The sequence below is a fragment of the Hyperolius riggenbachi genome, chromosome 2, assembly GCF_040937935.1.
Source record: "Hyperolius riggenbachi isolate aHypRig1 chromosome 2, aHypRig1.pri, whole genome shotgun sequence".
Taxonomy (NCBI): Eukaryota; Metazoa; Chordata; class Amphibia; order Anura; family Hyperoliidae; genus Hyperolius; species Hyperolius riggenbachi.
In genome coordinates this window covers 222,942,460-222,968,886 of record NC_090647.1, presented here as the reverse complement: position 1 = coordinate 222,968,886, position 26,427 = coordinate 222,942,460, and the positions used below count along the sequence as shown (strand labels likewise).

General features: G+C 43.3%; 1 protein-coding gene across 5 annotated transcripts in view; it reads left to right on the top strand.

Moving 5' to 3' along the window:
• Positions 1-26,427, top strand: part of RASA3 (RAS p21 protein activator 3) — a 233,265-nt gene that overhangs the window by 55,657 nt on the left and 151,181 nt on the right. For all 5 annotated transcript variants that reach the window (XM_068268219.1, XM_068268221.1, XM_068268223.1 and 2 more), the window contains one exon: positions 22,847-22,964. In XM_068268219.1, coding sequence (XP_068124320.1) covers positions 22,847-22,964 — 118 coding nt within the window. The remainder of the gene's footprint in view (positions 1-22,846; positions 22,965-26,427) is intronic.

Here is a 26,427-nt window from a genome sequence, read left to right as displayed (position 1 = left end):
TGATGTATGAAATACTCATTATATGCAAAGTGAGATATTTATACAATACAATAACCTTTTTATAGCGCTTTTCTCCCATAGGACTCAAAGCGCTTAGGCTCTCTCAGATTTAGTAATTGGTAGTAGGATGAAGTATTCACACAACAAAAGTAATATTTCTGCAAATGCCAAACTGAACAGGTGGGTTTTCAGTCTGGATTTAAACACGTCCAGGGATGGAGCTGTTCTGATCTGTTGAATTAAGGAGTTCCAAAACATAGGGGCAGCATGACACAAGGCTCTGGGACCAAAAGTTTCCAAGTGGATTCTGGGTATGACTAGATTATTAGAACCTGTGGATCTGAGAATGCGGGGATTGCTACGCAGCTGCAACATATCTTTCATGTATCCAGGGCCCAGATTATTCAGGGATTCAAATGTCAGTAGGCCGATCTTGAACAGGACCCTCCATTCTATAGGTAGCCAGTGAAGGGAGTGCAAGACTGGCGTTATGTGGCAATGACTGGGTTGGTTGGTTAGCAGTCTGGCAGCAGTATTCTGTATCAGCTGTAGGCGGTACAAGGCCTTTGAAAGGCCAGTGTAGAGAGCATTGCAGTAGTCCAACGGGAGGTAATGAAGGTATGAACTAAAGTTGGTAGATCTTCTGGGGGGATGAGGTGCTTGATTTTTGCAATGTTCTTAAGGTGAAAATAGGATGATTTCACCACAGCAGAGATGTGAGTTCTGAAGTTTAAATCCCCATCACTTAGAACTCCCAGGCTACGCACATGATCAGAGCTGCGTAGATCCGTGACTCCTATTCCCAGTGGTGAAGACTGCAAGTTAAGTTGTTTTGTTGTCATGCGCTGCCCTCCGATCAGAAGGACTTCAGTTTTGTCTGCATTCAGTTTCAGCCAGTTGTCATTCATCCATTGCTGTAGTTCACGTAAGCAGGCATTTATAGTTAGAGTTGGGTCTGTCACACCAGGCTGTGTTATAATTCTGATGATTATGGCTTACAGCTGATGGGAACCCCAAAACCAAAATCTCAGACCATAAGAATATTGTGAAAACGTTCAATATTCTAGGCTCAAAGTGTCACTTTAATCAACTAATTAATCCAAAACACCTGCAAAGGTTTCCTATTTCATATATTCGTTTCACCTTTTAAGTCAAAATACTGAAATAAATGAACTTTTGCTCGACAGTCTCATTTTTTGTTTTTCCTGTAAGTCGGACGTGTGTATGAGGCTTTAGTTATACAGTCTTAACGTTTCAAAAGCTTGCAATAAACTAGGTACAATTGGTCATTACAGGTATTACCTGAATCAACGTTTGTAGGTTTGATGTCTGCATATGTGCTCCACTACTAACACCGGGCCATACATCACTTGCCTCATCCAGTTATTTACTGTCTTGTTGGTGCTTTCTTTTATGAGATGCAACATTACTGCTATTTGTGGTTTTATTTAGCTTTTTCTAATTGGGCATTCAGGCAGCCAAGACTTGGAACTATGTACCATGATGTGAAGAATAATAAGTAGGAATCAATAGCAACTGCAAGGAAATTCACTTTGAGCACTTGAGTGTTGGAGCTGGCTCCCAATAAGCAGATTATTAACAAACCGATTAGTTACTCTATTTTGACATAACAGTTGTGTTGTGATTGGCGTTTTAGCACAACCACCTGACCCACCAACACTAAATCCTAATTCAGATGTCTGATTCTGCCTACCCTCCTAGCGTTATATCCTTTTTGACTTTCACTTACAAGCTCCCCACCTGAACTAGTTGGGAAGATAGGCCAAGTCAACATGCTTCCACAGTTTTTATACCTTGATCTTTAGTAGAGCTTTCCTTCTAAATATCTCAACAAGAAGAATGGGGTTGGTGTAGCTGTGTAATATTTAAATCTATAGACTTGCTGTACACTAGCGGTTCTGGATGCTTGCCTGGCTGAAAAGAGATAATTTGCATATTCAGTAGTGGTGCATTATGGGTAACCACAAATGTTCACTTGTAGCTAAATTATTGCAAATTTCCTTCTGTTTTAAGAAGGCAAATTTTCACCAAGAAAAATGTGCAAATTTTATGTCCTCAAAGCATGCTAATCTGCTGTGCCATATGGCATGTATTGTCAGTGAATACTTAATTTCTGGAGAAGCAGAGACACTGGTTGCTACATGCAGCTTTTGTATTACAGTCAGCAGCAGGGGATGAATGTAACCAGCTCTGGCCATGGGAAGCTCTGGCTTACACTTCCCCTTTATGCTTGTTGTGTGAAAGGAAGAACCTCTTTCCTGTTCTACCCATAGTCATTTCCTCTTCCACACTGAAAAACAGGTGTTATTCGGACACTGATTTATATGTGGCCAGTATTTTTCTGTCTCATCCGAGAACACATTGTCTTCTTTGAGAAATGTTCTATTATATGAAAGCTAAAAAAAAGTATAGAATGATCAGTAATATTTACTTGTAATTATACAGATTCCATGCTTATCTAGTAAATTGGGAATTACTCTGAAAATTTTGATAAGCCTTTAAAGGATGACTCGCATTTAATAGAAAAATGTATATGTTGTATGTCATCACTGCACAAAATATTTTGCTGTTAAAGGACACCAGAACTGAAAGGGATATGGAGGCTGTCATATTTATTTATTTTTAAACAATATCAGGTGCCTGGTGTCCTGCTGACCTGTTTGGCTGCAGTAATGTCTGAATCCCTGAAACAAGCATGCAACTAATCCAGTCAGATTTCAGTCAGAAATGTCTGACCTGCATGCTTGTTTTGGGTTTATGGCTAAAAGTATTGGAGGTGTAGACTGCTAGGCAATTTGGGTTGTTTAAAAGAAAATAACCATGGCAGCCTCTCAGTACAGGTGTGCTTTACATGTTTCTACAGTGGCTGGGTAGTGTAATGGTTAAGGGCTCTGCCTCTGGCACAGGTGACCAGGGTTCGAATCTCGGCTCTGCCTGTTCAGTAAGCCAGCACCTATTCAGCAGGAGACCTTAGGCAAGTCTCCCTAACACTGCTACTGCCTATAGAGTACGTCCTAGTGGCTGCAGCTCTGGCGCTTTGAGTCCGCCAGGAGAAAAGCGCTATATAAGTGTTTGTCTTTGTAAAATACTGGAAAGAAATTTGCTTTAAATCTACTGGAACCAATAGCAGCATTATGTACAGTATAAATTATCGAACATGTCTTTCCAGCATTCTTTTTTTTTTTTTTTTTTTTTTTTTTTCTAGTTTTTGTAATTAACTCACTGATTACCTAGATGTGTGCACAAAGCAGGAATACATTTTATTATATGATTGAAAATAGACAAATGAATTCCACCATGGTGGGATTCAATTGGTCTGTTTTCAAGCTGCATGATTTCGCTTGCAGAATTTGCATCTCACTGACCAACACTAACTTGTCTGCTGACCCATCTTGTCTGATGATCCTTGAGGTCCAATCCAAGCAGCACTCAACTATGGGAGCTGACAGACCTAACAATTTTGTCTTTCCTGTGCTGCCGTGTTTTTACCTGGGCTGCCTGTCCATTCTTGATTCATCCTCATGTTCCTGGCGCATCTTGTCTGATGACCCTTGATGTGTTCCTCCAGTTTGGAATTGCCTGTGTCCTCAACATTGCTTATAGTCTGCCTGCCCTTTCCTTGGCCTGTGATCTCATATGAACCTGCTGTCTGTCTGCATCAACTTTGGCGTGTGACCTAGAGATTGCCTGCTATCCACTGGCCCCTACCCTAGCTTAGCCTTAGACATTAGCAGCTTGTTATGAAATCCGCTACTCATGTGCGATCTCCACATCATAGTGTCTCTGGGACTTCAGCCACCAGTGAGGCAATTCCAGGGTCACCAGCAGGAAAGTGTCTGTCGCCACTAGGGGTAGTCTGTCATCCTGAGGAGTGCTTTAGTGAAGACCATGTGGCTGCATTTACTCAGCGCCTTGAGAGAGCTCACGCCAATTGCTGGTTGCAGAGTCAATAGTGCCTGCATAACATGTACACTGCACAGTATTATTGTGTGTCAGTAAATAAGGGGATTGTAGTTTAAGTGTACTAGAAGCCTCAAAAAAGGTTGAAAAGACTATAAAGTCTAAGGCCTCTTGCACACTGCAAGAGATTCCAATTCAGATTCCGCTTTTTAATCAGTTTTTACATCCGATTCAGATTCCGATTTGCAGTGTGCAGGGAGCAAACTGCAAATCGGAATCTGAATCGGATGTAAAAACTGATTAAAAAGCGGAATCTGAATCGGAATCACTTGCAGTGTGCAAGAGGCCTAAAACACACATTGCACATATTCCATTAAACAGTTATAATTACCTGCTGGGTCTGGAGATAGAGTACCACATCTGCAAGGGGGCAGGGGCTCACACTTGAAGTTGAACAGGAAAGACCCAGCAGGTCATTATAACTTTTTATGCTATGTGTGTTTTAGACTTTATAGTGTCTTTAGTACTGTATGTGATATTCTTTATTTGCACAACTAAAAAAAAATTTAGGATCAGCTTTTGGAAATCAGTTAATAGAATATTGCAAGACCGAGCAATGTACTGAGTGCATGATTTATCTTTCTCTAATTTGCCTTCCATGAAGGAAAATGCGATTGGCTGCTTATAAGTTGATGCACTTAGTACGACCTCATCTCTGTTTTGAGCTGTCCCATTAAATAAGCTTGTTAGTTGTCAGTGTTCTTCAGATCACAGGTCTGAGTTAGTGCTCACAGCAATGTAGCAAGGATTGTGTGATTGTAACATATTACTAGCAACCCAGTTTCCCAGTGAGAGCCTCCTGGCCTGCACAGATCTGCTCTCTGTATTGCCCTACAGGCTATACATAATTTGAGGAATTTGCCAAAGCCTCTATTTCTACAGTCAATCAGGTCTGTGGAAATGTGTGTGTGTACAGACCTCAAATGTGCAGCCTGACAAGCTATGATGACGTTGGAGAAATAGGTTTTACTGGGTTTCCTTTTTAATCATTCAGCTACAGGAACTGTTTTACATAGTTTACAGGATCATGTGTAGGGTTCTTTCACTGACTTTAGGCTTTTGAAAATTATGACTATACGGTTCATGAACATGTTTTGGGACACACATGGTTGCTGTGATTTGCTGAGAAAACTGGCAACTGTTTCAGCCACTACTATCAGTGATCATATTATGTGAAAATATAATGTTCTGTAAATGCAAAGCTGAAATTATGCTTTTTTCACGTGTGCCATTTAAAGATATGAGTTGTGAAAGTAGTGAGTAAATATTGTAACTGGTATCTTATGGGGCTGGCAAATGTAAATTGTTTCTTCCTATCCTCATTCTTTTTAAAATCGGTTACTTTTTCCCATGTTTTAATATGCAGCAGTTAATTCCAGGTGCGTACACCCCTCTTGACTTTATCACCCATCAGGGATCAGGACTCCATCCCCTGGGCGACATGGCTGGACGGCCTGTACAGACATGTGTCACCTATGTAGCGGACAACATGTTCTGTTGCTATGCAGGGGACAGAGGGACAACAAAGCAGCACATGCGTAACATCACGGGGAGCGGCGCAAACAATGCGATCGCCCCTTGCTGGGGTAAGTTGATCTGCTGGGCGGATTGCTTGTCGGTGGCCGGCCGCTGTACACACACCTGACTATCGTCTCTGATGGCCGTTAACAGCCGCTTAGTCAGACGTGTGCACGGGCCTTTAAAGGCTTGTACACACATCCATCAGTTTTGCCCATATTGTCTGAATTTGGTCTGTTGGACAATCAGGCGTTTGTACGGGTGACAAAAAAAACTAGTAGACCAACTGATAATAGGCGGTTAGCCCGATCCATCTGGCAGATCAACTCGCACGAATGTTGGGCTAATGTGGTGCAGTTGGCCATGTGTGTACAAATCTTTTGAGCTACGTGAGCTTATTTTGAATGCGGCCATATCGCGCAGTCCGTTAATCTGCTTGCGTGCACAGTATGCAAATGAGTTGGTCGTTCAGTTGGTTGGTGTGCAGAAAATACAAGTCATGTAATCGCTTGGTCGTGCGGTCAGTCATGTCATGGACTTTGTTGGACGTGTACAAGCCTTAAAGAGAACCCGAGGTGGGTTTGAAGAATATTATCTGCATACAGAGGCTGGATCTGCCTATACAGCCCAACCTCTGTTGCTATCCCAAACCCCCCTAAGGTCCCCCTGCACTCTGCAATCCCTCATAAATCACAGCCACGCTGCTGACAAACAGCTTGTCAGAGCTGGCTGTGTTTATCTCTATAGTGTCAGTCTGCTGCTCTCCCCGCCTCCTGCAGAACTCCGGTCCCCGCCTGCATCCCTTCCCTCCATGCTGATTGGAGGGAAGGGACAGGGGCAGGGACCGGAGCTATGCAGGAGGCGGGGGAGCAGCTGAGACTGACACTACAGATGTAAACACAGCCTCACAGCATGGCTGTGATTTATGAGGGATTGCAGAGTGCAGGGGGACCTTAGTGGGGTTTGGGATAGCAACAGAGGCTGGGCTGTATAGGCAGATCCAGCCTCTGTATGCAGATGACATTCTTTAAACACACCTCGGGTTCTCTTTAAGGATAACTGCACTAGTAAACTGCAGTCATCAAAAATGTCACTTTCAATAACATTAGGCCCAGAGGAATCTGCTCCCTCCTTGTCCCACAGGTACTAGGGAACAAAGGATCTGAAAAACAGGAAATTGGCTTGTTTATATCTAGCACTACTGCACAAATGCTCCATTTTCAGAAGTAGACTGCCTCTCCAGTGATGTGAATAGAGGCTCCATCTCCCCACTTCACAGCAGTGCCACCTTGAAGCCTAAAGTATCGCTATGACACTATTTGTATACAGTCACAGCTCACATGATTCATTGTGCCAGCTGGAGGGTGTTCAGAAGGATGAGGAGGGAATATCTGATAACTGTACCTTGTCAGTACTAGTAAGATCACTCAAACTTTGCAAACTGATGGAACAGACACTTGCTCCAGCCAAAACAGCACCTGAGCAGCTGGTGCAACAGAATTCTATGTGCTGTGCTACAAATTAAAGAGGTGCTCCACTGGTGCAATAAACTGGCCTTTATATGATCATCAGCACATACATTACCACAGAATTACAAGTATCAAATTAATCACAGCAAATCTATATAAGGGCCAGTCCACACCAAAAACCTCTAGCAGATCCCTAGAGGTTTTTGAAGCCAATTTTCAGAGTGTCAGAGTGATTCTAGGCATGTTTAGGGCCCATTCACACTTGAGCGTTTAGCCGGCGATTTCGGCAAAACGCTCATACGCTAGCGCTTTTCAAAGCGCTAGGGTAATAAGTCTATGGGCCCGTTCTCATTAGGGCGATTTGCGCTAATCTCCGCAAATCGCCCAACACCGCTAAATGCAAATACATAGCCTGCACCATTTTCAGGCGATTTCCCGGCGATTGCGTTTTGCGCTTCTATAGCACTGAAACGTGATCGCTAAAAAATCGCCAGGTGTGAATAGTGATTTTTTTTTTCACCAAGCGTTTTGCGATCAGCAAGTGTGAATGGGCCCTAGAGAGATTTTCTAACCATGCCTAGCGGTTTTTGTAGTGTTTTTGTGTAGCAGATTTCATATATTGTTACAGTAAAGCTTTTACTGAACAGCTTCTGTAACAAATGCCTGGAAAACCGCTCTGATCTGCCGTTTTTCAGAGTGGTCTTCCACTTTCCTATACTCTATACTTTAACATTGAGGCAGAAACTCCTCAGAAATCTAAAAAATGAGTTTGCGTTTGTGGAAAAAACGAACCACTCTAGTGTGCACCAGCCCATTCACTTTCATTAGCCAAGCGGTTTTCCCCCTGCAAGCTTCAGAACCGCTCTGGTGTGCGCCAGCCCTAAAACTGCACCACACCCATTAGTTCAGCCCACGAACTGGTCAGCTGGCTTGTGATATAATAGTTCCTATTAACTCATTAGGTCAGCCAACCCATTCAGGAATGTGACACAGATACTACTGAAGCCAGAAGATCAAAAGAAAGATGTCAGAGTTATATAAATGTGTAATAACATTACAAACTGTTTTTGTTGGAAAAAAAAAAAAAAGAGTAATATAAATATAACAGACATATTACAAACTCTGTAAAAACATACATATATGGATGAGGTACTAAAGCATACACAACGACCGTAGAAAATTGGTATATGACCAGTTGTTACAATTTACAAATCACTGCTCGTTGCCCTGCCAGGTTTGTTATTGGGAATCTATTTCAGGGTAAAACTTTGTTGCATTCCCAATACCCATCAGTGTTGCAGGAACTCTGCATATTAACCAAGCACACAAGCCTAGAGCACAGGGGAAAAACTCATTCAAGTCACAAGACTTCCTGTGAGATTATTCACTTAAAAACAAAAAGTATAACTTCATGCTTTTAATCAGTAAAAATGGAGACCTTTGTGAGTTTTCTTTGCTGTGTTTTCTTTCTGTGCAGACTATTGTCAGTGGCGGCGCTACACTGGGGCTTGCCCAGGCTTCAGCCCCAGCTGGCAACTTGCTAGCCCCTCTTAAAGCCCCCCCCCCGCGCTGGCCGTGGCCACCGCAAGTCTGTTAGCCAGCCGCGCTAATAAGGGATTCGGTAGCCTGCTTTATTCCTCCCTCCCTCCTCCCTTCCTCTGAATGCCCCCACCTGCTGTGAATGACTGTCCCCCCCGTAGGCAGTGTGTGCGGAGGAGAGCGGAGCGGTAGGTCCTCTTACCGCAATCCATGCTCACCGGCAACTAGTCTCTTGCTTCCTGTTTACCATGACGTCACAGGAAGCAGGAGACTAGTTGCCGGTGAGCATGGATTGCGGTAAGAGGACCTACCGCTCCGCTCTCCTCCGCACATACTGCCTACGGGGGGGACAGTCATTCACAGCAGGTGGGGGCATTCAGAGGAAGGGAGGAATAAAGCAGGCTCCCACATCCCTTATTAGCGCGGCTGGCGCCTCGATCATTTTCTTCCTGTCTTCTCTCCCCAGGGCAATCTCCTCACACACAGGGGCACCTTCCTCCCCACCCACGGGCATTCCCTCCCCTCCACTGACGACCCCCCTACCCACTGGCACCCTCTTCCCCACCCACTGGCACCCTCCTCCTACCCACTGGGACTATCCTCCTACCCACTGACACCTTTCTCCTCCACCTAGTGTCACCCTCCTTTCCACCCACAGGTACCCTCCTCCCCACCCACTGGCACCCTCCTCCTACCCACTGACACCCTCCTCCTACCCACTGGCACCCTCCTCCTACCCACTGGCACCCTCCTCCCCACCCAGTGGCACCCTCCTCCCCACCCAGTGTACCCCCAGCCCACCACCACCAGCCAGGCCTGAGCTGACCTGGGGCCCCCAGCCCACCACCACCAGCCAGGCCTGAGCCCTTCCACCCAGCCCACCACCACCAGCCAGGCCTGAGCTGCCCTGGGGCCCCCAGCCCACCACCACCAGCCAGGCCTGAGCTGCCCTGGGGCCCCCAGCCAACCACCACCAGCCAGGCCTGAGCTGCCCTGGGGCCCCCAGCCCACCACCACCAGCCAGGCCTGAGCTGCCCTGGGGCCCCCAGCCCACCACCACTAGCCAGGCCTGAGCTTCCCTGGGACCCCAGCCCACCAGCCACGCAGGCATGAGGCCTCCAGCCCACCACCAGTCAGGCTTGAGCTGCCCTGGGGCCCCCAGCCCACCACCACCACCAGCCTGACTACATATACTGGGGACAGCTATACGCCTGGCTACATATACTGGGGACATCTATACACCTGGCTACCTATGCTGGGGACACTGTCTGCCTGTCATTATGTGCATTTACTGGTGAAAAGTTCTCTTATGTGCATTTACTGGGGAAATGCTGTCTGTCATTATGTGCATGAACTGGTGAAAAGTTGTCCCTTATGTGCATTTACTGCGGAAACGCAGTCTGTCATTATGTGCATTAACTGGTGAAAAGCTGTCCCTTATGTGCATTTACTGCGGAAACGCAGTCTGTCATTATGTGAATTAACTGGTGAAAAGCTGTCTCTTATGTGCATTTAATGGGGAAACTGTCTGTCATTACATGCATTAACTGGTGAAAAGCTGTCTCTTATGTGCATTTAATGGGGAAACTGTCTGTCATTACATGCATTAACTGGTGAAAAGCAGGCTCTTATGTGCATTTAATGGGGAAACTGTCTGTCATTACATGCATTAACTGGTGAAAAGCAGGCTCTTATGTGCATTTACTGCGGAAACGCAGTCTGTCATTACGTGCATTAACTGGTGAAAAGCTGTCCCTTTATGTGCATTTACTGCAGAAACGCAGTCTGTCATTATGTGCATTAACTGCTGAAAAGCTGATTCTTATGTGCATTTACTGGTGAAAGGCTACCTGTCATTATGTGCGTTTACTTCATTTTTTTTTTCATGTAACTACGTTAGCTGGTACAACTACATTACAGTTAGCCCCGCCCACATGACATCATGACCACGCCCAAATTTTCGCCGCAAATTCCCCCCCCCCCCCCCAAGCCCAGGCTGCCAGCCCTCGTGCCCCCTTTGAGCCCCCCCCAAAAATCTGAAGCTGGAGCCGCCACTGACTATTGTTATTGGATATAGGGGTAGTGTTTGTGCAGCTTTCACTCTTTGGACTGATTCGGCTACTGAAACAGTTCAACAGATGCAAAGGATTATAATGCAAAGCAAAATATGACTTTGCCGGTTTTTGCTCCAAAGCCTCTATCAGATATGTGGAAATTCCTATTGTTTTTGTTCTTTGCATCTAATTTGAGTATCTGACAGGAAGTATATCTTTGAGTAATTTGGGCATCTTCTCTGTGTAAATTACTGTTTCTTCTTCCTGGATTGATCTCTCTGTGTAGACTTTTAAGAGACCTGACGTGCTGTGAAAGCAGTTAAAAAAAATGATGGAAAATCTCAGCACTGGAATTTAGAGAAATACAGTCGTTCACCCTTAGTTGCTCCGAAATCAGGCATGTATTTTTGCACACGAGTTTTCACACCACGCACACGTTCATGTGCAAAAATGCATGTGATTGTCCACCTTAGGCCTCTTTCACACAGGAGACTGAAGTCTGTCAGTACACCGCCTGTCAGCTGCTCCCGTGTGCTGGGAATGCTTGAACTAGTAGTTGGAAGGTGTCCGTCTCCTGGAATCTCCACACCGGAACGCAGCCGCATTTAGACGTGACACTATTCCTGCTGCTGGGTATCTATTTCCTGCATGAAATTTCAGCTAGAAAGCACTTGGTGGCTAATTGCGCAGTTCAGTCCTCAATATGAAAGGTCCCTTGCAGACAGAAATGGAAGTAGCTGGAAAAGTGTAACAAAGCTTAACGCTTACTTGTACACACAGTATATTAAAGTCTTCTGAGGTGGGCAAAAATGACCGCCTCTGCTCATAATGCAGCGTGTGAACAGCAGCCCTCGACGACCGCCCAGTAGGCAAACCGTTCAGCCAAGCAAGGGAATGTACCTTTGTTCTCTCCACTGGCCCCTCCATCGCCTCTCTGCCGCACCGTCAACCCTCCACCCCTCCAGTTTGCAACAGAACACATTGTTAGCCTGTTGGCTAGCAGCATCTGTACAGCCTTGGCCCAGCAATGTTGCCCAAGGGATCGGCTCCCAATCCCTGTGGTGTGGCATCCATTTAGCATGTGTACAATCCTTTACACTTGGGTGTAAAACTACATTTTGGCCACTGGGTTATACAATTTTTGACTGACCTGCTTTATTCCTTGACCGTCTCCAATATTATCTATGTTTGAAACCAAAGAAACAGAGGAGACTGTAGAAGACTGTGTGCATATCTCGCATGCATTGTTTACTGTAAATGCTCTGATAATTCCTCTATACATTTTGGAGTAAGCAAAAAATAAATCACCACAACATAAAGCCACTGTTATAACAGACTGCTCAGATTGTATTTATGTATCATCCATTCAATGCTGACAAATGATTGTTTTGAAATCTGTTTCTTCAGTTACATATCATGGCACGCTGGGGCTGAGCTAGTCTGCTTTCCCAGAGCTTGCATGTCTCCCGGGAAATATTAGATGCCTTTAATGTACCCTGGGGAGTATGTAACCGTTCTGTTTATTACTTGTAGGAAACTATTGAGATGATAAATGTAAACACATTCAGTTCTGTGTCATTTGTTAACCCTTATACACTTTTTAATGAATCTAAAAGTGCTGTTATTCTGAATCCTGTACAAATGTAATCTGAAGAGATTTCTGTTCTTATGGTAGCATAGTCTGGTATAACCTTCAATTAAAGATTTGCCTCAACTCCTTATTTCCTGTATAGTTATCCTACTGGTGTTTGACCCAGTGTAATGTCGCCATTGTGAAAATCCCACCAGGGATAAGTGTTAAAGCCAGTGCACACCAAAAACCTCTAGCAGATCCGCAAAACGTTAGAGGTTTTTCTAAACATGCCTAGCATTTTTTGCAGCGTTTTTGTGTAGCAGATTTCATACTTGGTTACAGTAAGGCCCCATTCACACTTGCGTTCTGTCACGCAAACGGATCGGATCCGCATCGGAGCCGGACCTGATACGCATGGGAGCCGTATGGCACCTATCCGCATGCGATGCGGATCCGGTCCGTTTGCATGCGTATTTCTTGCGGTGTGAACGCGGCTGCCATGCGGATCCGGGGAAAAAAAAAATAAAAAAAATAAAAGTATCTAAACTTGTTGGGGTCTGCAGAAGGTGCACCTGGAGAATCCGGTCCTCCGCTGTAGGCCTCACCTCCACCTCCGACATACTGCCAAACAGCTCCAGCACGTAAGTCACTGCTGCTCCACTGCTGCCCATGTGTCCCCATCCGAAATGGCCGCTAGAATCCGCATAGGAAGTGGGGTAGAACGTCAGGTGTTTGCATCCTGTGTGTTCTGTGCTTTCCGTTCCCCATAAGTTTCCACATCCGCATGGTGCAGTCAGGATCCGTTCTGGGTGCGTGGGCCAGATGAGCTGGCCCCAAAAAATAGCGCATGTTGGAAAAGCCTCCGGAGTCTGGATCCGATCCAGCTCCGGAGTGTACGGAACGTACGCATAGCCTTTGCATTGCTATGCGGAACGTACGTTCCGTTTGTACAGTAAACAGGGAACGCTAATGTGAACCAGGCCTAAAGCTGTTACTGAACAGCTTCTGTAACAAAAACGCCTGGAAAACGGCTCTGATCTAGCGGTTTTCAGAGCGGTTTTTCACTTTCCTATACTTTAACATTGAGGCAAAAACGTCCCAGAAATCTAAAAAATGCTGCAGCCCCCGAGTTTGCGTTTGTGGAAAAACCGACCCGCTCTGGTGTGCACCATCCCATTCACTTTCATTAGCCAAGCGGTTTTCCCCCTGCAAGCGGTTTAAAAAAAACGCTCCAGAACCGCTCTGGTGTGCACCAGCCCTTACAGATGAAACTTACTTTATTTAGGTAGGTATTTGTTTGGCTTTTGGGGATATATAGAGATGAATTGCATATTTGACAGTGATGCATCATGGGAGATCTTGCTGGCTTACATATAGCTGAATAATTGCACATTTAGCAGTACACTTATATTTAGCACTTTTTTAACTTTTCTTTTGTTGTAGACTAGTAGAAAAGCATCTAGTTGTGAATTTATTTTTGCCTGAAAGCATTGATCATGATGTGTGACATTTTACTAACAATCATTCTGCAGGCACAATGTCCAACTCTCTGCTAGTTCTATGGAGTGGGGAGGATATACGGTACTTGTACACACAAGTCTGTATCCTCTAGAACCTAGGTTCTCAACGTGTGGTACGTGTACCCCAGGGGGTACTTCTGATGGTTCCAGGGGGTACTTGGGCTTGATATACTCGACCAAGAATAAAAAAAATCGAGTTTTAGAAAATGATAAATCTTATTTAAAACACCAAATTAGTATTTTAGCTAATTAAAAGCAATAATAAATGCTTGGAAATGGTTTAGAACCAATTATCATGTACTACGATTAAATATATATTTGTCAAGGGGTACTTGTGATAATGTTTACTATGCGAGGGGGTACTTGGTGAGTACAGGGTTTTAAAAGGGGTACATACCAATACAATGTTGAGAAACACTGCTCTAGAAGGAGAAGATGACACTCCAGTATTATAAGTGGAGTATTAACCAACTTGGTGGATCACTGGAGAGGAGGCATTTGACTCTGGGGAGCGTTTGTACTCGTGTTAGATTGTTGCTTGAGAATATCACAAATAATTGTATCGGGCAACAAAAATCGAATGTGTTTAAAACATGACCTTTTTAGACATGTGAAGCTAATGCAGCATGGTCATGTTACAGCATTGACTCTCCTACAGACCAGCTGGAAAGGTTCTCTAGTATATAGGAGGCTTTATACAGGGGTTGAGCTGTAGTGGAAGTATCATTTCCTTGATTTAAGCAAAGATTGTGACTAAATGGGGTTGAAGAGAAAAAAAAAGTAATTGCTTTTAGTGTGTATTTGAAGGCACATATTCTCCTGTTTTCCTACAGTGGCATAGCGGTCAGCTCTCTCCCCTTGTGATGTTTGGGTCCCAGGTCCTGGCCATGTACACTATCTTTGAGTTTGTATGTTTTTCCCATATTTATTATAATTATTGGTTTATAAAGCGCCAGCATATTCTGTGGCGCTTCCTCTGGGCACTCGGGTTTCCTCTCACATGCTGATAAACATACAGGTAGATTTGACTTCTTTCCAATTATTTATTTGGTTGATTGGCTTTCCCCTAAGAATCAGCCCCGCACTGTGGTTGTGATATTAGACTATGTCTGAAGCAGTTTACCATATGCACTTTCCAGGTTTGCAGCTGCTCGCTTGACTCCTGTGGGGGCTATGTAGATACTGGTTAGGAAGCAAACTGCAGCGAGTCCCTGTGGAATAGGCCTAGTAAGGTCTATGTTGCCGATGCACAATCCCTCTGTAGTAAATATGAAGGAGGCACTCAATTGGCTTCAAACTTGCGTTTTATCAAATCCCAGTAATACACGACATGTTTCGGGGCATATCCCCTTCATCTACACCTGATGAAGGGGATATGCCCCGAAACATGTCATGTATTACTGGGATTTGATAAAACGCAAGTTTGAAGCCAATTGAGTGCCTCCTTCGTATTTACTACTGGTTAGGAAGGTCAAGTGGATCTACGATTACTATTTTTGTTTTTCTCCTTTTCTTTTTTGCCAGAATTCAGTTTCTCTTCCTCTTTTGCACAAAATGATAACAGTTACTGTAGTTTTCCAGCCTTGGTGACAGTGGCTGTGTGGGCTGGAGTTATCGGTCTGTATCTGATTTCCCAGTATCCTCTCCAGACAGTGCAGTGTGTGGGTGTGACACTGGGAATTAAGAGGAGCAATAGAGGATACAGATAAGTGCAATGGCTTCTTGTATTCTGCTTGGAAACTCGCCAATATTTACAGTGAGAAGAGGCAAGTAAGGAAAGACTTGGGATGCATTCACAGAAACCTGTAAGAGAATTCTTTATAGATTTTAGGTAAAAAATTACATTTCATAATGCAGCAACGCTTAAGAGCAAAGGTTTTTTTTTATTATTATTATTATTATTATTATTTATTTATTTATTTTATGAGAACATGCTCACTATGTCCAGTTGCTTTTTTAAACAATACTGTTTCTTTTCATTTTATGCCGAAAACAGGAAGAGTAGAATCTGTTATGTTGATGTATGTAATGCTTGGTATTACTATTGTGTATTAATATAGTGCTAGTCCTGTCACTTACCGTCCCTCAGAAGAGCTCGCAATCTGCTTCTATATATCAAACCATATATCAGACCAACTCGCTTATGGTGCAAAAGAAAACGCCTAAAGTGGAGCTGCATTATAATGGAGGTAATACAGGGTTCTTTTATAAAGACGAGGCAATCTGAAGAGGGACACCACTTCTTTTTGCGGGCTTGCAGGCTGATCGCGGCGGGGAACAATCGCGCATGCGCACACGTTCCCTGCTAATCCCCGCCTCCTGGACTTAATGCCAATCCGCGTTAGGCGGGCCTGGAGGCGCCACCTTCCCACCGCTGATCGGCGTTAGGAGGTCGGCAAGGGGTTAAAGAGCGTACAGCTTTTGTTTTGTGGTTATCAGCCTCTCAAAAGTGCAGAAATGCACTGTTTTATTACCCCTTAATTGGTGGTCAGATGGCCTATTGAAGCACACCTGACCTGGGTGGAAAAAGTGGCTTTACTTACTTACTTACTTGGGGCTTCATCCAGTCCCCTGTAGTCTTTGAAGCAGCCCCTCAGTGTCTCTGGTGTCCTCTCCTCAGAAAAATCTCAGACTGGGCTTGGTCGTGAGCCACTGTGCATGTGCAATCCCATCCACGCCCCTCTATCAATCATGAGCGCTCTGCACATGCTCTATTCGCAAAATAATTTATTGCACATGTGCAAAACGCTCACAATTGATGGAGGAGCTCGGACTAGATTGCGCGCATGCACAGTAGCTCACAACCAAGCCTAGTCTGAGATTTTTCTGAGAAGGAAAACGCGCTTAATATTTTAAATCTGGCGCCAAATTACTGTGGCGCCGTTTTTCAATGTAAGCGGCTGCTAAGCATATAGTGGTCGCAGTTATACCGGGAAGCACTGTGCCAGCACTGCTTAATATACACTCAGGAAGCTTTATGTAAATGATATGAAACTAAATTAGAGTGGGCTTTCTTACTTTGCTGTAGTGTCAGTGGTTTGTGGATTGCTTTAGCAATTCACTAATTAACTGGAGTTTGTCTCAACCAGTGTCTGTGGTGTTTCCTGTTCAGTATATCAAGAAATGTAGCTGTCTCTCAAGTAGTGTCATTCACTGATAGTCCTTTTATTGGTCTGGCTGGTGTTTTGCAACCCCCATGAAAGCAGATTTTACAGGGCTTTAATTGCACAGTAATGGGGACTTTAAGTTAAGATTGACACTAATTCCTTTATGACTCTTATAAAACTGCCCTAGTGTAATGAGGACATAGAATTCTTCTAAGGTTTTTACGTTTACCATGTTATGTTTCTTCCTATATACTAATCACTTGCTAGTTGTGAGATTTAGCAATATTATTGTGATGACTATTAACTTTTATGCATTTGTATCACACTGACACATCTTAAGTACTCTGCATCATACATTATACATTTCTCCATACTAACTGACCCTCAGCAAGGCTTCCAGTCCATTGTGCCTACAACTGCAATGGTTAGCAACACCTACTGTAGATGTAAATAAGGAGGGTTGTGATAGGGTAGAGGGAGGTTAGTTTTAAAAGTTAAGGTTACAAGGTTGGGGTTGGGTATCAGGAAAGGGTAACATGTGAGCGAAGGTTACGATTAGGCATCAGGAAGGTGTTAGAGCAACTCAAGTGAAAATAATGTAATAAAAGTGCTTCATTTTTACAGTAATTAGTCAGTGTTTGCCCATTGTAAAATCTTTCCTCTCCCTGATTAAAGCAGCCCATACACTCAGCCGATTTTCTGGCCGACCGATCGATCCCGATCGATCGATCAATCGATTGCAAATCGGTTGGCCAATCGACCGATCGACGGCCGATTTCGATCGATTTCGATGGATTTCCATCGAACTTGCAGGGTGGAAAATTTAGGTCGATCTGATGAGATTGCTTATCATTTTGCATTGGGCCTAATGGAAATCTGATGGCAAAAAAATGCCATCAGATCGAATTTTAATAGATTTCAAACTGAAATCTATTGGAATTCTATCCTGGTAAAAAATGTTCTAAAAACGCATCAGATAGATCATCAGATGCATTTCTTATCTATATGCTGCTAATCTGACGAGTGTATGGGCACCTTTACATTCTGGCATTTATCCCATGGTGACATTTTTACTGCTGGCGGGTGATGTCAGTGGAAGGAGATGCTGCTTGCTTTTTTGGCAGTTGGAAACAGCTGCTGTTTTCCGCAATCCAAAAAGACTCCCACAGTACTCCACTGCAGGAGGCGACCGCTGTAATAACAGCACAGGAGATTTGGGCGCACCCGGCACCACCATAGACAGCACTGTGTGAGTAACTTCATCGCCATCAGAAGACGGAGCTGAAGTTGCTCTTAAAACACTATAATTCGGCCTCCAGAAATAGCTGGAAGCCGAATTATATAATTCCCCACCATCCACGTGGACCTGGAGGGGGAATAGTAATTATGCCACCGGGAAATTGTTCAGCAGCAGGATAGGCCATATACCAGCTATGTCCTGTGCCCAAGTCTCCCAGCGGCCAATTCATATGTACGCATGGGAGGGGTTTCACCACAATATCAGCTATACAGAGCCCCCTAATGATCTGTTTGTGAAAAGGGAAAATATTTCTCATGGGAAAGGGGATATCAGCTACTGATTGGGATGAAGTTCAATTCTTGGTTACGTTTTCTTTTTAAAGTTGGGCATCAGGAATGGCATTCTCATCACACTGGCAGGGTTCAGATAAAAAATGGAGATGAAGAACCAAAGCCAAACAAAAATGGCATGAAAAACAGAAAAGGCAATCCTTCTGTGTACATGCACCAAAGTACAAGAAGCTTGTTCTCATTTTGTATGGGAAATAAACCTTTTAGTTTCACTTCAAGTTATGTATGTTAAAAATCAAGGCACTTGTCTACTTTAGGGGACCCAACAGGAAACCTCTTAGGGAACAATCACAGCACCCTCTTATGGCACAAAGCGTTGTGATTGGCCAAACAGTGTGGGTGTAGTTTACTACAATCTATCGGAAACCCCGCAGTTCGAGAGGGCTGTAGTTCACCCAATCATGTTAGCTAAATTTCCCTATGTGGTTTCCTGTTGGGTCCCGTAAACTAGACTAGCGCCAGAATCAATTTAGGTTTATTTAGAAAATGCTTTAGCATGTACCATTTAAAATGGAACTATAGTCAAAATCTTCCCTCTCCTCCAATAAATATCCCACCCTATTACTAATGAGTTCTCACAACAAATTATTTTGGGAAAAAACTGCTGACATAGTTAATTGGTTTACCTTTGTTTCCTATTGGGAGCCTAATCAGTGTGCTACTCACATTCTGGAAATTGGCTGTAGCCATTCCTTCCTTGCTTTAATGAAGGTTTTCTTTTCCACTGTTTTTTTTTTGTTTGTTTTTAAAGTGCGTACATACATCCAATTTTAATTGCCCAATTTTACCACTTCCATGTATTATGGGAGCTTACCTACGCAATCTGTTCACAGTATTTAAATGCTGTTGACCCTCTCATGGTGGTGGTAAAATTGAAAGTGTGCTTTAAAGTGTACCTGTAGTGAGAAAAAAAGTGCTCCTGGGGTACTTACCTCAGCGGGGGAAGCCTCTGGATCCTTAAAGGGAACCTAAACTGAGAAGGATATGGATTTTTCCTTTTAAAATAATACCAGTTCCCTGACTCTCCTGCTGATCCTGTGTCTCTAATACTTTTAGCCACAGCCCCTCAACAAGCATGCAGATCAGGTGCTCTGACTGGAGTCAGACTGGATTAGCTGCATGCTTGTTTCAGGCGTGTGATTCAGCCACTACTGTGGTTACAGAGATCAGCAGGGCTGCCAGGCAACTGGTATTGTTTAAAAGGAAAAATCCATATCCCTCTCAGTTTAGGTTCCCTTTAAAGAGAACCCGAGGTGGGTTTGTGAAATCAATAATAGGACACAGAGGCACATTCTTCATACTATCACCAGCCTCTGTGCCCTTACAGTGTGCCCCCACGCTTCCGCCGTGCTCTGCTGTTCCCCATTATGAAAACCACCAGACTAGTGACACGCATATAGTCGCTAGTCTGCTGTTTACGTTCTAAGCTTCCCCATTCCCCCCCCCCCCCCCCACACACACACACACACACACACACACCTGCATCTCTGAAAAGCACCTTTCAGCAATTGTCGGCTTCATGCATCTGCACTAGCGGCATCTCCATCCATGCATATGTATATCTCTATATAAAAGTAAAACTTTTAGCCTATCGCATTGTTAGGGGGTGTGGTTATAGATTATGGCAGTTGGTGATGTCTGTTTCATGTCTGCCAGTAGTAAAGATGATTACGTGCAGACTGATTGTGGATCAAACAATATGAACAAATTACAGCACATGGCGCATATAAATTATTTCTTGATCTCTTGTCTTATTTTTTTAACTTCTCACTTTGCAATGTATTGATTTTTTTTTCTCCTTTTCGTTAAAGTTCCTCTTTAAGTGTTAATAGCTGCTGCTCCTTTAATTGTCTATGTATTTTTATTTAATAAGCAAAAGATGAACTTTAATTGGCACCCGTGGATAATATCATAAACTTCTCGAATTTGTTTCACCTGAAATCTTATTGTCAAATAAACATGCCAGTTAGGTTGCTAATGATGGTGCTTATAGTTGAGACATGGAAACAGGAACACAGTAATGAACTGCAGTTACACTGTGCAGCCATTGTCTACTACTACCTCAGCTGTCTGATATTGTTAAATCATTAATAGGATGCTTCTGATTGGCTGCTGTTTATTAGCTCACCGATGATTACAAGGAAAGCCCTATAGTTTGTGAATATTTAAACCATTTCTTTGTTTACATTGGTGGCAATGGCTTTGAAATGTACTGGATGAGTCTGGTGCGCGTGTACATTGGGATTTTTTTCTGTTTTTATGAGCTTTGTATCCATTCCTTTTGTATTTTTAAATAAAGGTATTTATAGGGTTTTTTTGTTTCTCGTACTACAACTGTCAAGATCTGTAATTTAATACAGCAGTGAATATTTTTAATACGCTGCAATTAACAACGTACATTTCCCAAGAGCAATCAGTCCAAAAATGTAATTGCTTTACAGATATGGTACGTGTATTTTTGTGCTGAAGAGGTGCCGGTAGGAAGATGTGCAGAGTGCACTGCAGTGTCAGTGAGTCATTGCCAGGCTGTGTCTTGGGACATCTTTGCCTTCAATCAGTCTATTCCCTGCTGGCTTGAGTGCTTTTTTTGACGGTCTGTGAATGAAGTGCTGTGCTCAGGTGACACAGCTGACTGCAGCTGACACAAGGCCCACATCCAATTTTAGTATGGTCACCTCTGTGGGATCATAGTGGTGGTAGAAGAGTGTGTAGCCTGAACTGTCATGGTTATCCAGAATATCTTGGCATTGGCTGTGGGATGCTGGATGAGCTCAGTGGGTATTTTCTCATAGAGTCTGCCTGTGACAGGCAGCCAGGCTCAGCTTGCATATCTACATGATATTTTTATGTCCAGCGTGAGCTTTCCTTTTCTTTTAATACAGAAGAAATGTGAACTAACTGCATGCTGAGGCTTGAAATGACTATTAATAGTTGCTGTGGTTCCTTGCCGGCAGTGTCCCTAACATGCTAAGTTCATACAAGTATACTAGGAATTTGTAGTCATCCATTTTCTGGCATGAACAGTGTTTTATTTTTACTTTTTTAGCCTTGCTCATTTATACTGTACAGTAATGTATTTGTATTACCTTATATACTCGCATATAAGCCTAATTTTTCAGCACCAAAAAAAAATGCTAAGTAATCAAACCAGTACCCCCCCCCCCGGCTTATATGCCAGTCAGTGGAGCAGAACGGATGGTGGAGTGGGTTTTGTTATTGGCAGAGGAACATAAGGATTGTGCACTAGTGATCCTGCTTTTGCCAGCTGACTCCTAGCTGTGTCTGTGCCCCTTATCACTCTGCAACATGGTGTGCAGAGTGTGCTGCTCAAGACTACCTGTGTCCCATGGCTTGTGGAGCGGGTCATGCAAGCAACGTGTCAGCGGTGCAATAATCAGGGATTCTTCCTGTGTGGCAATCGCTGGCTAATATCTCACGCCATCTAGTGGCATCTTGAGACACAGCTGTATCATCCTTGGGGCACATCTGGCTATGGGGAGGGGGCTGATTTGTACTGGGGGCACATCTGGCTACTGTGGAGGGGGCTATACTGGGGAGGTGGCTTATATGCAAGTCAATCACTTTTTCCTGGTTTCTGAGGGAAAAGTGGGTACCTCGGCTTATACGCGCATCAGCTTATATGCGAGTATATGAGGTATGATGGTGCTGTGGTTATCATTGTGGTCTTGTCCTATGTAGAAAGCCTGCACAGTGCTATTTCTTATTCTAATGTTTTTTATGTTGATTGCCATCAAGAGATTATACTGCAGTCTAAAAAACTGAACGTCTGCTTAGTAATGGAGTCTGTACTCAATTCATCTGACTCCTCAGTTTATGAAACCACCGACTCCGACTCCAGGTACCCAAAAATTGCTCTGACTCCACAGCCCTGGATCTGCAGCATTGATATCTGGCGGATTTGATCATAATGAGTTTGTTTGATTTGACCGACTTTTTAATGTAATGTGTGTCCCTGCCCCATGGTATGTGTGGAAGCATCTCACCTTTTATCAGCCACATGCCTCCTTAGTGCCTTCTCTCCTCGCTGGGGGCATCTGTACTCCGTGATGTCAGTACATGAGACAGGGTCATGGTGTACAGTTGCCCCCAAAGATTTCCCTCGCCTTTCACCTGCTGATTTTGGTAAGCTGAGGTATAAACATGGGCTCAGAGAAATTTGAATCCAGGCACTTACTAGCACTAGGCACCATGCTTGGTTTTGGGGATAATCTGGCTCTGTCTAGGATTTGCAGATGTATACGCTTAGTTGGATAGGGCAGTTTCTCTGCTGAATACTGATAGAACAGAATGGCATTCCTGAGCTAACCCTGCAGAAAATGATGTCACTGATTGTATTATACAAGAGCGGTACTGATGATTATTATGGTGGTAATGCTAATAGTAATCATAATATTAGTAGTAATTAGTATTCACTGATTACGTGACTATTGTTGATATTATCAGCAAATAACTGGTTCGGTAATTCTATTCCTAGGTGAAGCAAAAAACCTGCCCTCATATCCAGGACCAAACAAGATGCGGGATTGTTACTGTACAGTGAGCCTAGACCAAGAGGAAGTGTTCAGGACCAAGATAGTGGAGAAGTCACTGTGGTGAGTGCATTTTGCTGGCATATAACGCTTCCATTGTTATACTACTGTAGCTTTGGATACTGAAATTAACTTATGTATTGCCACAAAATAACATGGATATGTATACCATTGGAAAGAATTGAGGAAAGCAAATATTTTTTCTAAAAGTATGAAGAGACTGTTCCAAGATAACACTGAATACTAAATTTATAGTGTGTTGCTATCCCTCCACTATTCACTTTATGGTACATTAGTGGCTTCTGTCTATGGTGGTGTACCATGGCAACAATTAGATCTTCTCTTCTTGAACTCCATTCACTAGGAAACTCCAAATCCTTCACCCCACAGACAGAACACCAAGCCACCAATTATTTGTGCCAGCTTCTGATTGGCTGTCACTGAGCAATTGGTCATGCATTCTGCAGATTACATCCTGCAAAGGATTGAATACTCTCAGTTAAATCCAGGGCCGCCCCTACCTTCATTTCACATGGGATGACCCATATCATGCCTTTATAGTGTGTGTGAGGCAAATGGGAGGAATAGGTGTTCTACCTGAGTATTGTGCTCTGTGCCAGTATAGAGGTTACACATGCTCAAGGCTGGCCCTTTGGCCCTAAATAGATACAACACGTGTAGTAGAATTGTTCTCGATTTTGTATTTGAAGTGGGTAGCTGTGAAAAGTGAGCAACTTGAATCAGTGTTTAAATTGTGATTTTTAACAGGAGCATAAACTTAAAATGGAGTGATCTACAGTATACTCACAGACAACCTATAGGAGAGGGGTTTTCAGCATCTAAGTTCTGCAGTTTCACATTGACCCAAATATGCTACTATACTGTGGAAGTGGAAATAAAGAGAGCCTTTAATTGGTAGTTCACGTTGGCGAACCAATCACGATCAGTGCAGGTTTTCTAAAGACCTGAGCTTGCATGTAACTCCCATATAACTTACACGCCTCCGAGGCACCAGAAGTGTAGAAGGGTCCTTCCTCTTTAAATGCCCACTTAATGCTGTTGAACTTTAAGGCTTATCTCAGATCATCACGCAGGTGCTCACTCTTGCAGATTCCATTGGTTTATAAATGACTGACACATTTAAAGGGACTCCGAGCAGTGTGGAAACTATGGAAAGATGCATATCATTTTAAAGCTCTCTTTGTCCTCTTTCCAATGATATATAAACTGCCGCCCTACGTCTTTTAGTTTTCGCGATTTTCGCGATTGAAATTGCAGCGGCCGCGATTTCAATCGCAAAAATAAAGAAAACTAAAAGGCGTAGAGCAACGATTTAGGGGTCGTCAGAAAGGGGAGAAAGAGAGCTTTAAAATGATATCCATCTTTTCATAGTTACATTGTATTACACAGGGCGACTTTTTCTCAAAGTCAGCAGCTCCATTTAGCAGAAAAAGTCGCCCTGTGTAATACAAGATAACTATGGAAAGATGGATATCATTTTAAAGCTCTCTTTCTCCTCTTTCTGGCGACCCCTAAATCGTTGCTCTACGCCTTTTAGTTTTCTTTATTTTCGCGATTGAAATCGCGGCCGCGGCAATTTCAATCGCGAAAATCGCAAAAACTAAAAGGCGTAGGGTGGCGGGTTATATATCATTGGAAAGAGGAGAAAGAGAGCTTTAAAATGATATGCATCTTTCCATAGTTTTCGCACTGCTCGGAGTCCCTTTAAATACAAGAAAGTGGACACCACAGATCAATTTGAAATTGCTCTCCCCAAAGCAATGATGATGGTTGCAGTTCTGATAGGAGCCACCATGTCATCCTGCCCCAACATACCTTGTTGTTATGTTGTGTAAAAATAAATAAATTGAAAAAAAAAATGAACACTCCTCTTCTCTATAGGGCACTCTAACAGGCAAAAAGTTAAAGCAGTTTCTTCGTGCATGAATAGGAACCAGCTTGACTCTACGTGTCTGTTTACTATTAGTAGTTTGTGTATCTGTGAGCTCCTATTAGACAGTAGTCATCATCACTCTGTATTAGTACACTAGGCTTTATTCTTTATATTACTGGTATATGTACTCTGTATATGGTTCATTACCTATGTTCCCTCACTTATACCAAGCCTTCGATTTCCAGTATACTATTTCTTTTATTTTTATTTGTTTTTACTATTTTCTATCATGTCTATGTTGTTTCAATGACAAAAAAAGTGTTACAAATATGTTTTTTTTTAAATAAAGCAGTTTCTCTGGGATATGAGATTTTAGGGTACAGTCCACAACTTTTTATTAAAGCCAACAGCGCATTCATTGTAGAATGTTAGGTTAGGATGTCACTTGACAACTGTCATACATGTTCTGTTTTTGGTTTAATATGCAGTGTTAGATACATTCTATGTGGGCATCCATATTTGCAGAATAATTTGTATTTTGCCCTATTGGAGCTGATGACACATTATAGGACATTTTCTCTGCTGAGGCCTAATCTGATAGCTCATGGATATTCGCTATTACACTGTGGCATAGTAGGGAGTAAGGGCTCGTTTCCACTATCGCGAATCCGCATGCGTCCAACGCATGCGGATTCGCACACGTAATGCAAGTGAATGGACCTGTTTCCACTGTAGCGTTTGCGTGGTGCGTTTTTATGAGCGGTGAAAAAACGCACAAAAGAGCCAATGAATTCGCCTGCTAGTGGAATGCATGCGAATCGCCGCTAATGTATTTAATAGGGAAATCGCATGCGTTTTTTTACGCGTTATTTTACGCGATTACGCATGCGATTCCGCATAGGAACCAATGTAAATTAACACAGGCAGTGACATGGTTAAAAACGCACATAGCCTAACCTATGCGAAATCGCATGCGTAATCGCGTAAAATAACGCGTAAAAAAACGCACCTGCATGCGATTTCTTCTGCGGTGGAATCCAGGCGATTCCGCATCGCTACAGTGGAAACGAGCCCTAAATGATCATACCAGGTAGATATGGATTGGTTACCTGTTCTTGCTAGTGCTTATAGGCTGGAGTAATTTTGGACTGCTCTGGGCATATTGTTTGCAATACAACTTTTCCTGCAGTCAGAGCTATTGCCGTGCAGACCACTGTCTAGTAAATTGTAATACTTTGTTACATTCTCTCAAATAAAATATCCAGCAAGAGTGTCCAGCTTTTCTCGTTAGCGAATCTCTACCCTGAATGCAACTGCCTGTAATGCTCTGCTTTATCACCTTCGGTGAATCCAGTGTGTTAGCACAGTAAATGGATGCGTAATTGCTCTGGCATATTAATAGCTCGCTCTGAGCGGCAGTGGCTTAAATAAAATCTATTAACAAAGCTTTTTTTTTTTTTTCACGGGGCACCTCATTATTATTCTTCATGCGAGTCCTTTTGCAAACAAAACTCAGTGTTGTCTTCTAAAGGAAAGCTTGAATGCTCTGCGGGGTCCTGTGTGTCTGGATAGGGTAGGCAGGTTACAGGGTGCAACCTCTGAATATACAAACAGTGGGACTGCATGCATTGC